This window comes from Strix uralensis, chromosome 3 (assembly GCF_047716275.1).
Source record: "Strix uralensis isolate ZFMK-TIS-50842 chromosome 3, bStrUra1, whole genome shotgun sequence".
Taxonomy (NCBI): domain Eukaryota; kingdom Metazoa; phylum Chordata; class Aves; order Strigiformes; family Strigidae; genus Strix; species Strix uralensis.
This window is the reverse complement of record NC_133974.1, coordinates 103336730-103354162: the sequence shown is the minus strand read 5'-3', so window position 1 is coordinate 103354162 and position 17433 is coordinate 103336730. Positions and strand designations below refer to the sequence as shown.

Here is a 17433-nt window from a genome sequence, read left to right as displayed (position 1 = left end):
AAACGTATATCAAGTATGTCTGGATTGTTGTTAATCCCCCCCTTTTCCTTCATTTAATGAAATAAAATTTTTCATATTGTTTGTAATTTGGAATATTTTGGGAGATTATATTTGAAATAAATTTTAGAGGTAATTTTTAAACTCCTGGAGAAAGTTCTGAGTGTGTGCTTTAACATGCTAGTTTCTCATCTATCATTTCTTTAACCTGAGTTATAGCAAAAAAAATAAATTTAAAAAGTCCCTTTGGGAAAAGTAAAGAATTGTTTTGACCAGATGCCATCTCTACTGTATGAAAGGAGAATCAGGATTTAAACATGTTTTTCCCTTTTTAGAGTAGTCCAGAGTGAGGAATTGAAGTATGACAGCAGTGGGGAAAAAAGCAACATTTTCTGTCCTACTGGAACTGGAGCAGAGGAGATTGCAGAGCCTCTTTTGTTCTGGTCGCTCAGTCCTTTCTGCTGTCCCACTTGGTCACAACCTGTCTCTTTCTGCCTTACGGTCTTTCAAATCTAGTGTTTTTTCCTTTTCTCATAGCTTGTCCTTTTACTGCAGGATTATTTTTTTTTTTTTTCATCCTGCTTAGGGAGCAACAGAGGAGTGTGGAGGACATAGCAAGCAGCCTTATGTTTTCATTTTTAGATGCTTTTCTAGCTGATGGAAATGGCAGAGAAGGAACAGTCTAATCCATTAATCTTTTTTTTTTTTGTTTGAAAGCTCAATTTTGATAATGAGTTGAGCCTTGCTTTTCAAACTTCAAATTTTGGTAAAAATTACATTTTTCAGAAGTTCATAATTAGGCTAAGCTGTGGCCTGATTTTCCTCAGGATGTCAAAATAAAATTCCCTAGAAAAAAGGACAATTAATGAAGTTTCAGATTCTTCAAAACACAAAGGTGCTTGAGAACTTACCCTTTTAACTATGGAATAATTTTTTGACCCTAGCAGACTTGACTCAAAACTCATTGGAAAGTGCTGGAAAAACTGGGTTTTCTCTCTGCAACATAATACTCAAAGGAAAATAGTGACTTCTTCCAGGTCAAAACTGTGTTAGGATTTTTGGGGGAAATTTCAACCCATCTGTTAAAGCAGTAAGCACCAAAAGAAAAAAAGGGCTGGAAGGTGCAAAGCATGTCTGACTAGAGGCATGACTATGAGACCTGCCTTTTAGTGAGTCTGTTGAAAAGCTTTGTTTCCTCTTCTCAGAACAGTTTAGCTTTGTGCTTGGGTCATTTTGTGATGTGCGTTGACCATAAATCCAGATTCATTGCAGTTACACTCAGCAGAAGTAAGCTGAGTGGTTTGGTGTCTGTGTAGCAAGACCTCATACTGGCTACTATTCTCAGCTCCCACTGTTTTCCCCACAGTGAGTTGAGTTTTGGGATTATTTCTTTTCTTCTTACACAGTCACTTCTTTAGTCTAACTGACTTGGTGTTTCCCAGCTGGTCTCCCAAGTTTCTGTAATAGTCAGGTTTCCCATGTGCTGCAGTTCTGTTATCAAAACCTGAAATTTAAAAATTGAAAAAACCCTGGGTATGAAGCTTGTCTGATGCTTAGCTTCCCCTTGATCAAGAATGGTGTGGAGTTGGGTTTTTTTGTGTTAGCTTCCTGCTGGGTCCTGCCCTTTATGACCATATCCCGTGTTTGCCCTGTGTGATAGTGATTGTGATGTCGAGGCCCCGAAGTCAGCGCCAGCCATAGCCACCTCTGCCGCAGAGGATGGCTGCATTTATGCTGCATGAAAGTACCACACTATTTCCAGCTAACTCAGCTGTCTTTGTGCCATAATGCAGATGAGTACTGTGTCACCTTTCTTTCTCGTACCAGTTTTTGTACTGTGCTGTTGTTGAAATAAGCTTTTGGCTACTGAGGAAGTTCTTGTTTTGTGTCTACATTGATAGAGATTTATTGAAATAAATGAGACTCCTAGCTATAAATAAGATGGAATACATTGTGGTTGCTGAATAAGTTTTGCAGAAATGTCTGTGAAGGGCATCCAGTTTAGCAGTATAATTTAATATGCTTTTTTATGCAAGTAACTTATTTTTGGTCATGCCTGAGATCTACCAACAACCTCCCATCATGCTGAGTTTTATATTATGATTTAGAAAGAATAGGGGGTAGTAAAGAACTTCAGCGTAGGACAGATGATGAAAGGCAGTTAGTACTTAAAGGTGTGGGATCTATGAACTTTAGAATTTTAATACAGAATCAGAGGTTGTTTCTCCAATAAGGACAATTTAAAAGAGATTAAATGTTTCTGAAAGTGCCAAATTTCTGAAAATTATTTGGTATCTTTTGAGAAATGGCCTATCAGTAGGTAAGTCTCCATGTTTTCTTATGTATGCCAACATACATGTCTTTGGCAGTTATAGCTCCTTTTTTAAAAATTCTTTCTGCTTTCCTGGACTGTCATTTATGCTAATATATTCTGATTTGGAACATAGATACTGTCATGGTTTAAACCCGGCCAGCAGCCAAACACCACACTGCTGCTGGCTCACCCTCCCCTCCCCAGGGGATGGGGAGAGCGTTGGAGGGATAAAGGTAAGGAGACTCTTAGGTTGACATAAAAACAATTTAATAATTGAAATAAAATAATAATAATAACAACAATAATAGTAATAATAGAAAATACAAACGAGTAATGCACAATGCGATTGCTCATCACCCTCTGACCGATGCCCAGCCTGTTCCCAGCTAGCAATTCCAGAGAAGAGAATCCTGAAGCTGCAATCCCAGAAGTGAGAGAGGGAGCTTCCAGGCCAACCCTCATCTCTACGCTGAGCATGACGTTGTATGATATGGAATATTCCACTGGCCAGTTTGGGTCCATTCCTCTGGCTCTGCTCCCTTCCAGTTTCTTGTGTACCTGTGCACAGGCAGGACATGAGAAGTTAAAAAGTCCTTGATCTCTTAGCAACAACTGAAAACGTCAGTGTATTATCAGCATTCTTCTCGTACCAAATCCCATACTGAATCCAAAATACAGCACCATTCTAGCTACTAAGAAGAAAAATTAATTCTATCCCAGGTGAAACCAGGACAGATACACATTTGTGTAGTGGTTTAAGAAAGTTGCTGTCCCTCAGTCAGCTATGGCCGTTGTCACCTCCACCTAGAAGATAATGCTTCATTACTGAGACAGTTTTGCAGACACCCAGCGGAGTACGTCTTTACTTCCACCACCACCACTTCTAACAGTGGTGGCACTGTTTTACTGAAGTTTATCCTCTTCCCCACTTCCCCCTGATGATAGCAAAGCAGCTGTTCCCTTGATGAGAAATGAAAGGAGGCATTTCCATTTCACTTGAATTTTCTGGACAACTTATCCAGTGCTATTAAATTCCTTATTTGCCACACCAGGAACAAAGATGCTCTTGTTGTCGTGCAATGTGAGGTTTTGTCCAAAAGCTAGAAAGATTCAAGTGTCCAAGATAATCTAGAAGCTTCAGATATTATATGTTGACCTTGTTCCTTGTAAGGACAGTTCTATGTGGTGATAACATTTTATTTTCCTGAGGAGATCAGCTTTTAGGGGTGTTCCTGATGCTGGGTACCCAAAGGTGGGGTAGAACCAAAATGATACTCATGCTGTGACCACATTGACAACTATTTACATATCTCATTGAAAAGAAGAAACTATTTCCTGCATCTTTTAACACTAGACCTGGCAGACCTCGCAGCTGATGGGTGGGGATGACCCTGCTCCAGTCAGAGCAATGGCTTTCCACCATTGTTTTGGATCATCTGTGTAGGGAGTTTTGTAACAGTAGACTTTCTCGGTTACCTTTCCTGAACCCAGTCTCCTTAAAGAGGGTATTCTTTTAAAACACAGATGCCAGCTGAGCCATCTGATGGGCAGAGAATGATGATATTGGCAATATGTTTAGTATAAATACAGGGGGGGTTAGCTTCACCTTATCTAGTACAGGAAGGGCTTGTTTCCAGAGTTTAAGGATTTTTTTAAACATTTCATCTCTAATTCAGCTCAGTCATTAGTAAGAATGTTCTGCTTGTAAAAATAACTCTGGATTATCTAAAAATATGTTTGAAAATGCTTCTAAATACACTAGCACTTACCGTTGCTAAATTGTGACAGCCAGTGCAGCATTATTGGAAAACCGGTTGTTTTCTACTCTGCATTAATATTAATTCAAACTGAGTGTAACGGTGATTGCTTCTTAAACTTTAAGAAGCAGAGTTTATATTCAGACAGTGATGTATTCTGGTACTGAATTGGTTCATCCAAGAGCCTGGATGGATTCAAGCAGGAAAGTGATGCTCTGTGTTCCATTAGTCTCTCATAATATTGGTATCACTTATGCTACTTTGCTACTCCATTAAAGTGCCAGCTTATAAATTGTTTCTAATGAGTATCTTGTAAGATCTTGTGATAATGTTTTCAGACTAGAAGGTACATTCTTGGAAAAAATACCAGGCTCAAGTAGCTTATTGAGCTGTAGAGTTGTTACCCTGAGAAGTGAAGGTGGAGGTGAAGAGTATCTTCAGCTTACAGTGGAAACTGTATGTGAAGCCAGGTAATACTAAACTTCTGTCCTGAGCCCACACATGCATTGTTAGTTCTGAACCATCTTCAAACCTGTGTAAGCAAGCATCTGTCCTTCAAAAATATACTGTGAAACACAATATTCAGTTGCTGAGTCTTTTTATCTCTTCACAGCAGATAGGCAAAAGAGAGTAAAAATAGTGCTTGGCAGCTCGGTTGTGTTTGGAGATAGAGAGTAAGCCTGTGTTAGTGTTATACCGTCATCAGAAATGGTCCTCTTTCTGTGGGTGTGTTTTTTACTTGCCTGTACGTGGTTTAATTTTAATCTGCTTTACAACATCTGGACTTCAAGATAAAATAGTTATTACATGTCTTTGTCATTGTTCTTAATATGCACGCTGAGGACTTGAGCCATTTACTGCACCACCAACTATTTCATAGTATTTGTCTTTGACCAAAGACTTTTCTTCAAACTGTATTTTACCTAAGGTAACAGTTGCTAATTTCTGGTTACTGAGACTGGCTTTACTAGAGCGCAGAGAACTCTGCAGTGTAAGAAAGATGTAGGTAGAATTGCTACAAAGGCTACAGAAATATCAGAGTTCGTGTTAATGCCATACTTGGTAAATAAAATTGTTCATCTCTCTCTCTTTGTCTCTCTCTCTTCCTCATGTACCTCTTGGCCCTAACTGTGGGCAGATGTCTTTAGCAACGGTGGATCTGCTGTGAGTTCAAGTTGTCCATATAAGAGCGTAAACTGGGAGTTGGACTCAATGATCCTTGTGGGTCCCTTCCAACTTGAGATATTCTATGACTCTATGGTATTGAAGTTATTTCTGTATACTGAAGCACCATTACTTTTAATTCACTCATTAGAGCAATGCTTTGCTGCTTTTCTCCTCCACTCTACAGCTGCTTTTTCCATGCATAAAACTGAAAGGAAGAGGTATAAATGACTTGGCAACAAAGCAAGCAAAGATGTTGAAAACAGTAACAGCAGCAGGAGCATTCTTCAGAAGCATCTTAATTCTGTAGTCTAACATTCCCATATATGTTCAGACACTGCCCACATGATTGTGGTGTTACTTCAAATTCTTTTCAGTATAATCAAGACTGTGTTGAAAAATGAAATGAAAAATCCACTAATGAAAATAGAAGCATGGCGTAGATGACAGAGTAAATGGGAGCTCACCCGGAAAGAGAAACCTGCAGTAAAGGTCTTCCATTTCAGAATATAAGGTTTTTTAGGGTAGCCTGATACACAAATCTCTTCTGCATTGGCCTCCTAGTGAAATATAGTGGATATATAAGTTCTTGTGTATATCAAAAGGCACTTAGGGTCTACTGAGGAGATTTCACAATTTCTGTAAGACTTGAAATTCTATTTTGAAGAAAATCCAGTAAGATATGGTGGGTTATTTGGGAATTTCTGTATGTAAGTATCTGAGTGAACTCTGCCCTGCAGATCTGATTTTCTAAGTAGACCTAGTATTCAGTGTAGAAGTACCAAACCATCAGGTTTTTTAAAATAGAACAGCAATATTTGAGTGCACTTACTTACATGGTCAGTTTTCAGTGTAAAACCTGCCTTAGAAATTTCAAACAAAGACGCTGGCATCCTTTGAAAAGCACAGAGAGCTCATTTTCTGTGGCACAGAATTGCTATTGGTACTCAGTGATGTCGCTACGTGGCTTCTGCTGGTTGAAGAACTGTTTCTTCAAAACTGTGGATGAACCTTCTCAGTCTTCTATTTATGTTTCAGTACATAAACTTCATTGCTTCTCGGTTTGTATTTTTTAAAAGATAGTAATACAGTGTGGTGGTATTCTATTTAAAAAGACCCCAGCAACTTAGTAGCTTTTATCAAATGCTGTACTACAGCATTTGATAAAAGCTAATAATGGCAATGTCTTCTGTGTGCATCCGGCTGGTAACCTGGAATGTTCCAGTTTTGTATCCTTAATACCTATGTGATCTGTGAATTACAGAGAGAATGAACCATGCAGTTAGAGAACAAGAGTTTGGTATAAATCTGTTTTGGGGTGGACTGGGGCAGAAGGGAAGAGTTCTGTTCTTCTCATACGGAATGCATTTCCTAGGTTTAATTTATGTTTCTTTCTTTGGTAGGATTTTTCCAGTTAAAGATGTACCTGCAGAGCCTGAAGCTCTTACACACTGGCTATATCAACGATTCATTGAAAAGGAGGATCTCTTGACACATTTCTATGAAACCGGTAGGATGACACCTAGCAAAGAGAATTGTGCTTTCTTAGTGTCTTTTCTTGCAAGGATCTCAGAATGGTTTAAGAACTCATATATATTCTTCACATGAATACAGTAGATACAATTATTACTACATTTTATGTGGAAAAAAGTTTGATAAAAAATTATCTAGGAAAAGTAAATTGCCTGGGTAACATTAGAATAGGGTGGTGTTTGGCAGCTGGCACATTCAAAACATATCTAAGGAAATCCTCTTTTTTTTCTGCAATAACATATAGTTCAGCTGTGAAACTTGCTGCCATGGGGTTTCATTGAGTGGAATAATTTGGTGAGATGCAAAGAGGTAGTAAACATTTACATGCATAGTAGAAGTATTCAGAGCTTATGTGAAGTTTGGAGGGGATATAAAATCTTCGGGGTTTAAAATGAGCAAGTTCTTGACTAAAAGGGATTAAGAAAGACTCTGTAAGGGAGTCTGATGTGAGGCAGGTTATTTTATCTGCGTGGTGCAGCTATTTAGCATGTTTCTCTGGCGCTTGTACTGTTAGAGAAAACTGATCTAAGTAGCCTGCAGGTCTAATCCAAAACCATAGTCCTCTTCATTTCCTGTTAGGCTACACAGAAAGATGCTGTGATTGGAAGGATCTGTACGAATGACATAGCATAAAGTCTCTGGAGTCTTGATCTGGAGCCCTGTGCTGTCAGTACTGACCCCCTTGCTGCGAGGTATTGAGGATCACGACTGTCATAATATGCTTTCAGTGTCAATGGATCAGAGGAATCTAAATAAATTTAGGGCATTAATAACGTTACTGAAGGGATAATGGCAAACGTGATTTAAAATATCAGGTAGATACTTTGAAACTATAGCTGGAGAAGTGTTTCCTCAAGGCCCTTTTTTTCCATCCAGTTGATACTGAAGTATGTCATCCACCCTCCAGCAGGTGTGGGGGTGTGTTCAGAATATAAAACAGAGGAATTCATCATAATAGAAGAGAAAAAGAAAATCCAGAGAGGAAAAAATAGAGTTTTATTCTGACGTACAGGAAGGGAAGTTTATCAAACATAGACTGAGTAGGAAGACTCCAGATGAAATGATGCAACTTGTCTCTGAAGAAAAATAATCTCTTCATTAGCAAGTATCACAGTTGTTGAGGGGGGGAAAACATTCAGTCTCCTGAATCAACTGAGTTTAATATTGCAGAGTGACTATGTTAAACAAAGACGGTACTTTTGTTAGATGATTTATTGCAAACACTGCTTTCATTCGATTTTGAGCGCTTAATTTATCAATTGTAGTGCTTAAAAAGATTAATAGGATTCTTTAACAACCCAGAGTTGTATTTTGTTTCATGAAATACTGCTGTCGCTCAGCCATCACTGATGGCAAAAGTCAGACCCTGCTATATAAATCACATCCAAATGCATATATTGGGCTTTATTAGACAAATAACTTTCTGAACCTGTTTAAAACTACAAGTGTAGACAATAGGAGGGAAAGAATTCTTGTTGCTGAGACATTATTTCACAAATACCATTAAAATAAGTCCTACCCAAAAATCTAACTAAACGAAAATTTCAGTGTGTAATGAATATAATCAGATTTGTTCATTGAAATGCGCTTCCAAAATAGAATAATTGGTTATAATTTGCCAGTGTAATCAGTATGAATTAATAAGATGTTTTAAATATAAATGCTGTGACATAGGACCTTATTAGGCATAAAGTAGCATAATTGAAAGTTACTACCATTTATGCCAGTTGAGAGCTTGCTTGCATTACTTTTGTTGGCTTACTGCAAAAGTGCTGCTGCGGTTGTGGGAAAGCCCCTGGAAAAGTCCAGAGACCTAATGTGAGGGGAACCCTTCCCCCCTAAAGCTGCTCAAGAGCCAGCTTTGTATTGATGCGTTACATTGTCTCAAGTTGGTGTGTTTTTAAGACTTAGGGCTGTTTCAGCATTTGTTTGTTTTTTTTGTTTTTTTTTTAAAAAAACACTGCTTAGGAACTTGTCTTAGTTTGTAAAGCTTACTTCATAAAGCTGGAGTAATACTTGATGCTACATGAAGCTTTAAAAGTTTGCATTGACAATATCATCAGTAGGAATACATTCTTGTGGCTTATTTTTATTTGGGAAGAGGAAGAAACAAAGCCTAAAACTCCTTTTTCCCTTCTCCTGTATTCCAAAGTGTTAAGAACTTTAATTGATCTGGGAAAAACCTGTAACATTAGACCTCTTAAAATTAAGCAAAGCGTCTGTCTAAAACTTGGAAACGATACTGTCCTATCCTTTCTTATGGGTGCATTTTACACATTTCATTTATAAAATTAAAACTGTTTACAGTTAATATCTGTACGTATAAGCAACACAAAGACTCCTATTTTAGCAGCTAGTGGAAAGCTTGTATTGACAAGTTTGTGATTTCTTTGAAGTCTTCAGCAGGATAACCTTGAACGCTGCAGTAACACAAATGAGATTACATTTAGCAGGACAAAAGCACTTGGAGACTAATTTAAAAAAACCCTGTAAACTAGGAGCTTATCAGATGGAAATGAGTAATTGTGTACTGAAGTCGTCATGCTCCTCATTTGCTCTGATCATAAGCCAACTGGTGTGATGTAACTAAAAATGTCAGCCATGTCACCCTACAGGGCCACAGGAGAGGGTTTTCACCAGTGCTACAGGAATACTCTTCCATGTACCAAATCGGAAACCTCACCTGGAAATTCTGCATACAGGTCCATCATCCCCATTCAAGAAATATGAATTGAGTGGGCAAGAGGGACAGATAATAGGTGCTAAGATGATTAAGGGGAAGGAGGAGTCATTTCTGTGAAGGACAATTAAAAGTGCTTGGCTTGTCTCAGCTAGGAAAGTGAAGGATTGTTTTCTTTCTAAGATACAGGTTGGCTTGGGAGAGGGGGAAGAGACAGTTGCTATCTGTAGCAAGGAAAAAGGAAAGTTATTTAAACCAAAGGTCAGTGTTGGTACAGAAAAAGAAATGAGCCATGGAAGAACAACTGTAGCATAGAGTGGTCAAATCGAAGCTTAGCAGTGAAAATTACTGGGGAGTAAATGGTGTGGCAAATCTGCCCATGTGTGAAAATACCTGTCAGGGAGAGGATGATTTTTTTTTTTTATAGTGTGTTTTGTTTTTTTTTTTTTTAATTTAAGAGCATTCATACAGGAAGAAAAGCTTTGTCTTCAATGCTTGATTACAATTCCTCTGGTGATTGCAAATGTGAAGCAGAGAGAAGCTGCTGCTGATATCTAATTGCCCAAATTGTGTGGTTTCTGAGATTAAAAATTGACACTGCTATATCTTTACTCTTTGAATCATTCATCTCTTGTTGTTCTATGAGTAGTTGAGACTCCACAATGCCGCAGCAAGTGCATCATCATCTCTGGTACATTCAGAGTTTTTATATCCGCTGTTCAGGATTAACAACAACAAAGTGGTTCATATCATCTAGGCTTTGTGCATCTCAGTAAAATGTAACACAGATTATTTAATATGCTCATGTAAATATATGGAAACAATTTGTTTATGATCATAAAGCTCTGATGAATTCAGACACATTTAATTTAGTGTTGTAAGTCAAGAAAAGTGAAAATAGGGAAAAAGAAATCTTTTAATTATGTCAGCTCTATCTCCTGTCAATCTTTCTCATCTAAACAGGCATTTCAGTAAAATCTTTCTGGACAAGTACATGGCAAATTACAATGTTTCCTTAGTCTACATGACAGACTGGCCAATGAATGTTCAAACAACACATGGAAGCTGTTGTTTAAAACAAAAAAAGTGTGTGTGTGTGTGTGTATTTTCAAGAGGAACCTCGAGAATGTATGTGTGTTGCTTCTTTGCAGTATACAAAATCATTACCCAGCAGCTGTAAAGTTTAATGTGGAATCCATTCAATTTGGTCATAAAACTTCAAATAAAAATAACACAGAAAACTTAGTTGATAGTCGGATCTCCCTGCAAAGGTTGAATACAGTGAGGATGGCTGCTTTTAAGGAATGCTTAAAGTTTATGTCCAAATGGAATGAAAATTGTTCTCAATAGTTAAGATGTTGGTTGGTTTTGTTTTTTAATTGAAGGTAACTGATAATGCCGGAGAATCTTTTGAAAGTTTAACGACATAATACAGAAGTAACCAACGAATCATTTGTGGGCACTGGTGCTGGGACAAACAGTGATGATAAGGAATCGTGCATTAAGGCTATTGTTCCTGCCACAGAAGCATTAAATGTGTTTTCTTTTCTCTTTTAGGAGCTTTTCCTCCACTGCAGGGTCAAACAAAAGCTATTTCTCGGGAGATGACCCTCAGTAACCTGTGGCTAGTCGGCATACAATCACTTGCATTTTTGTCAGGCGGTATGTGGTACTGCATCTTTCAGTATTTTTATCATTGCCTATTTTAAAAGTGGCTGGGACCTGAGGACACAGTGGGAATCCAGGCTCTTGCAAATGAGTATCATGTTCTATGTGCAAATGTGAATATTCAAGAGTAAAGGAAAATACTGGACGGACTCTTACCTCTCTTCGGGGAAATTTTAAACTCCGCTAAAAGTGAAGATCAGTAACATAGTGACCTGATGATGTATTATTTTAAGAATTGTCTGTATTTTTAAAAATGTATACTCTCACCCACACTTAAGAAAATTCAGCATTTGGACAAAAGGTGCAATCGTACAACCACCGTAGAAGAATGTCTGTGACAAGAAAGCTCTGTCACCACAAGTATTTCTTGGCATTGTAGTTAGAGCTCAGAAAACTCAGCAACTTGTCTCTTCAGTAGTCTGTACAGCATTGGTGTGGTAGAGGTTCCTCATTTGCACAACTTGTACTTTATTGCAACTCATTGTGCTGGAGTCAAAGATACTCGACAGAGCTGGTGGTGGTATCTTTGCGGCTACGCAGTCAGCAGTTGTTGTATTAGACACATTGATCTAAACCCAAGACCCAAATAAGATCCAGCGTCAGGTGTGTTTTGTGAGTACTCAGTCATCAAAAAAGCGTTGCAGCGTCATTGTGTGAGTAGGAGCTATCCACGTGTGATGAATCAGCCCATCCCTGCTGTGGGCTCACCATCAGCTCTCTGAATCCCGTGTGCTACCAGTATCTCGTATTCTGAGGAAACTTGGAAAATATAAAGTCGCTTGGTTTATTTTCCTTTTTTGTTCAGAATGTATCTCAATAATCATTATCTGTTTTCAGAATGCACTTTTAAGGGTGAAAATACAGTGAAGGAAAGACATAAAACTTAGGGAGTAGGGGAAAGCTTTATTTGTCATGCGTTGGACGCCAGAGCAATTCTAGCTGTTTCTGAAGGTCTGCTGGTGATTTTTAGCCACCTTTGTATTTTGTATACTGCAGTCCAACCAAGGTGACCTTTGAGTGGTTTATAGAGGCCTTTTTCTCCCCCGCTAGTTGCAACAGTGCTAAATATACTTGTGGGAGAGTTTAAATAATTCAATGCCAACCACCTTAGTGTTTTGCTAAGGAATAATAGAAGACCAACTAGTTTCTTAAAAAGAAAGAATAGGTATAATTGCTATCATAAATCGATATGAAGATACTGCTGCAAAAAAAAAAGTATGGTAAATACTCTGAATTAACTACATGGAGGGCAGTATTAATTAGCTCACTCATGCTAAAATGTTACTGGAAGAAGGATGAGTTAAATTTAAAGGCAAACTGGAATGGAAGACACTTTCAGATGGGTAACGTAGGATACTTTTGAAAGGCTGTCAGTGATGTATGGTCTAGTTGGCATTGTGTTTATGTGATTATATGCAGATTTGAGAGAGCTGTTCCTAAAATAAAACTAATCTCTCTAAATACAAGCAGGATAGCCAGAACTTCAGATGTTGGCATACTGCCTCTTACAGAGTAATTTTACTGAGAACAAAGTAAGCCCTCCGTAGTTTTGGCTCTGAGTTAGCAATATTGATCCCCCTTCTCTCTTCCCTCTCCTGCTACATGAATCACAGTGGGTGGTGTGCAGAATACAAAACCCAGCCAGTGTTCCCTTTGGGCAGGAGCTAAGAGCCTACCAAAATATGAGGCAATGCCAATTTCCCCGACTTAATGGAAAAATGCCTTCTCAAAGATGCCACCCCTACCCCCCCAGAAGCATCAGTGTTATCCTAAGGGAGCTCAGTGGGGAGGGCTGCAAAGTGGTACACTGTAGGAGGTTCCCCTGAACTATGAGTCCCCTCATTGACTTGAAAGAACCACTACAGCTGGGAGGCAAAGGACGCTGTTTGCCTGCAGCTTCATGTTTTAGGCAAGATACTGTTTCTAAATCCCATCTCTTTGCACCCAGTCACACACCTGAATTCTGGTGTAAAGTAAAATCCATTTAAAAAGAGGTATGCCCTGAAAGGGAGGCAGTCTTGGGAGTACTTTTTTTTCCTGTTGCTCTTGCTAAAGTACAGCTGATAGAATGAATGTATTTGATCTGCCATTTTACAGGAGGGTGTTGGGTGAGCACCGTGCTGTTACCGTGTAAGTGGTTATGTCTGCTGCAGGTGGGCGTAAACGGACTCTCCAGACTGCACAATGCAGATGGCAAGTTACTTATTTCTGTCCTCCAGCGTGTGGTTTGATCAGAACCACAGAGATGCCCATAGTAGAGCTGGTTTTAGTTTGAGCTAGGACAGGCTGGAATGATATAAAAAGGGAAGTTTATATAAGCAGATTGCACAGCAGTAACTCACATCAGGAGATTGTTCTTTATAGATAGACCCTGTGAACTCCACGTAAGAGCCTATTGTTTTTTCAAATGCAGGTGTGGTTTTTTTTTCCAGTGGATTCCAGTCAATAGTGAGTGTTCACATGCTGCCTAAAGAAATCAGTAATGCGCAATAATGTTTCAGATAATCATTTGATTTATCTGGTCCTGTTCATTTTCAGTTTGTTCCTCTGTAGTTCTTACTATTGCGAGACATTTGTTTTCAAGCACTGATTGTTGTTTCAGTCAGGTGAGGAGATAGTATTAGGTCTTAGGCTTTTTTTCTGCCTGCACTGGAAAATGTGAAGAGCGCCTGACGGTGTGTCTCCTTACGGCTGAGTTGCTGTAGATGACAGTGGAATGAAACCGTTGTTAGGAAACTCCGAAGTACCCTCCCAGCGTGAACTTGGATGCTGCTTCATTAAAGAGAATAAATTAGGTAAAAAGTTTTTCTATTAAGTGAAGAACATAAAATGGATAAAATAGATAGGAAATTCTGTGCTAAAAATACCATGCTGGTCAAGGCTGGAGCTTAGCAGGCTAGTGTGTAACACGTCCATTCCTGTGGGTTGCGGTGCGGTTCTACCTTCTGGCAGTTGGCCAGCGTTACAGACCTAGTGGGCACGTTGCTGCGCCATCCATGCGCTTCCTCTTCTGAAGAGTTCAAATTGCGTTTGATAGAAAAGGATGTTAATGGAATTATGTTAATCACAAAATGGTTAATTAGTATCACTTTGAATTTATATTAGGAGAAATATAATGGAAGAATGTATAAAGTGATAAAGAATGAAAAATTCACAGAAAAAACACTTCACTGAAAGCTGTTGCACACAGAAGTGAGAACACAGCGATTGGAGTGTTTTGTGAATAAAGATGGTTCTCTGCCAGGGTTGCACACAAAACATCTGTATGTTTCTATGTTTAATTGTTCATAAACAAGTTGTTACAGTTGAAACGATGTAAGTCCCAACGGCCTGGCGTTACTGCTCTTCGAGTCCCATGACATGAAGCGTATCAGCCCGTTCGCACCGAGCGGCGTTTCCTTCAGTGCCCGCTGGGGAGTGCCCCTTCCTGACGGGGTCTCTTGGACTCTGCGTACGGTTCTGCCAAGGATTGTAACAATGATGTCTCTTGCAGGAGGGATTTTTTTTTTTTAACTTGCTCTCACCAAATTTTGAAAGGCAAGATTTCACTGGAAAACTAAAAGCTTCATCCTCCCTCCTCCACCCCCAGCATCAAAAATAAGATGCATCTAATTGCAGTACAAATACGATGATCGCTGTGGGTACTGTTCATTATTCACTTGTTTTGCAAATGATGTAACTTTTATTTTTTTGTCTGACACTGCCATAAAGTGCTGTTAACTTTTTTCACCTGTTTGTAGAAGATAATACAGATACCGATCACTGTGTGTGACAGGATTCAACTGCTCCACTTTGCCTTGACATAAAATTTTTGGGACCAAAGGTACTTAAAACTGGGATTTCCAAATCATGAGACGGGGGTTGGATGCATTCTCTTGATAGTCAGCTGGAGATTTTGTGGTGATTTGATACAATCACACAACATAATTATACATCTGGGGTACTGTATTGTTTGGAAATAATGGAGCCATATGAAATAAAGGGTTATTTTGCAAAATTGCATATTTGATAGTTTTTACACTTTTTTTAAAATCAGAACAATTGGAAGAGCAAAATTGAAACCGTACTCTGGTTTAAAATGTCTGCATACATTATGAACACTTCTCAGCAGCTTTATTTTTTCACTGTAAAAACTGTAGACTACCTGGCTGTGATACAAAAGAAGTCTTTAAAAGGATTCTATGCATTTTAAACTTAAACCTTTTTATTTTATCATTGGATAATGAAGTAATTATTCACTGAAGAACTGTCCTATTAAAGCGAGTTATTTCCTTAAAATTACTCTACAATGGTGTTCATTTTGTATGATAAAAATTAGTTTTCTTAATACCAGTTATTTTCACCTCCAATTTTTCCTTCCCTCCTGTGTTACCTGCATTTTTGTTTTGTGTGATAAAATGGATGCAGAAGCCTGTAGAGACTCTCGATGATTTTGCAAGGGGCTGGTCACGTTTGGAATTATTTTACTGAATTTATTTAATTGGATTTTTTTATCAAATCTTTCCAGCAGTCAAGATGTCTTTCAGAAATGTAGACAGATACCAGAAGCAGCACTTCTCTACAGAGATTATTTAGGTGTCTTTTCCCTTTTTTTTTTTTTTTTTGTGTGGCAAAAATAAAGTTGATTTTTTTCAAGATTATTTCATGTGCTTCTGATCCTTGATAGATGAGGTGAATTTCTTTGGTTGTATTTATTGTGCTTATATCTAATAGATACACATTCTCTGTTGTGCTTACCATAAACACAGCAAATAACAAAATAACACTTTGGTTCACTATACAGCTGCAGTGTTAATTTGTGATAGATAACGTTGATTAGAGCGTTCTGCGGACGCTCTGTGCCAGAAAGGGCACAGAGACAAACGCTTCTATGCCAGAAGTGGTAAGGGGAGGAGTGGAGCAGTAGGGAGGAGGGGGGAAAGCAGCTTCTGCAGCCCCCCCTCACTCCCGCACCCGCTGGAAACTCTGCTGGCGCTCGGGCTGCAGAGTTTCTCCGCAGGCCACTGCGTAGCAATGAGTCCTCTTCACGTTTCTGAGAGTTGAGGGCACACCAAGAGCAGAACCTGGGCCCCCATCGACGCTGGATCGCCACCATCCTAGAAAGATGTGAATCCAACCTTTTTGTGAGCAAGGCTGTAATCATTTTGGAGATACATGTATTTTTTTAACAGAGTGCTCTGTTTTTAAGCAACTTCAGCTAGGCAAAGCAATATCGAGTGGAGCAGCGCTGTTCATTCTGTGGCCCTGGCATGTCTCGCTAATGGTAGCGCTCAGCTCTGTGACGCCTTTCCCATCAGCTGCTGGTGCGTAATACTGCAACATCAAACAATGAAAAAGAATTCCGTGGAGCATAGTAAGACATCTTGCACAATTTCCAAAACAGCGCCATGGTTGTAGTTGCGTCTACCTCTTTGTTTCCCTTCTGGGTTTTGTCTTGTTTTTCTGTGCGGTGTTTTTCTGTGAGGGGTGGGGGGAACGGGGAGGGGGAGGGAGAAAGTGGGAGGGAAAACTTGAAATCTGAATATTGAGACACTGGTGGGGGATCCAGTGCTTACCAGCCGTGTTGTCATATTGAAAAAGCCATTGTTTTTAATTCTTGCCTAGTATGAAATGTTTGTTTTAAAAAATCCTTTCTGCTGGAAAGAAAAATGTATTTTTAAAAGAAAAAACATCCCTCTTTTGGCTATGAGAATGTCAGCTGTATGAAGTTGTGACCATATCATGACATGCTGATCAGATATAAATAAATTTTTATCTCTCAGGACTCTATCTTGTATTTTTCCTCTTCTGGTAACTGTCACAGGTTTTCTGAAAGGATGCTCTGCATTTTTAAATAGCACTAATTTCAGCTGAGGCAGCAAATAAAAAAGGTACATGAATGTCATGTGTGCTCACCCTGGCTTACAAAGAAACATCTCTTCTTGATTTAAGAAAAAAATGCACCCTGTGAAATGTACCAAAAGGCTTGCTGCAGGTTAGCTCAGGGCACAGGGGCATTGCTGCAGTTAGGTCCCAGTTCCAGGTGTTTCTCTCCCTCCTCCTCCCCCTGCCTCTCTGAGAGCTACCGTGAGCTTCAAATATACTATAAAATAGCACGCTTAGCCCATGGGGCATACAGAGAAAGTACCTTTCTGGCTGATTGTAAATGGGCAGCTTCCTTTACAAGAAGTTGCAGAGTAATGGGCAGGGCTGTAAGAACGGGGCTCACAATGGACCGGGTGTCTGAAGGGTGGGCAAAAACAGGTGCCTGAGATGCTCAGATGTGTTACGTGCTGTAGTTTACTGTTGAGATCACAGTATTTCCTCCTGAAAAAAAAGCT

General features: G+C 39.1%; 1 protein-coding gene across 2 annotated transcripts in view; it reads left to right on the top strand.

Annotated features, from left to right (window-relative positions):
- Nucleotides 1-16877, top strand: part of LPGAT1 (lysophosphatidylglycerol acyltransferase 1) — a 68019-nt gene extending 51142 nt beyond the window's left edge. For both annotated transcript variants that reach the window (XM_074863663.1, XM_074863664.1), the window contains 2 exons: nt 6636-6742; nt 11003-16877. In XM_074863663.1, coding sequence (XP_074719764.1) covers nt 6636-6742; nt 11003-11154 — 259 coding nt within the window. In that variant the 3' untranslated portion in view covers nt 11155-16877. The remainder of the gene's footprint in view (nt 1-6635; nt 6743-11002) is intronic.
- The last annotated feature ends 556 nt before the right edge of the window (nt 16878-17433 follow it).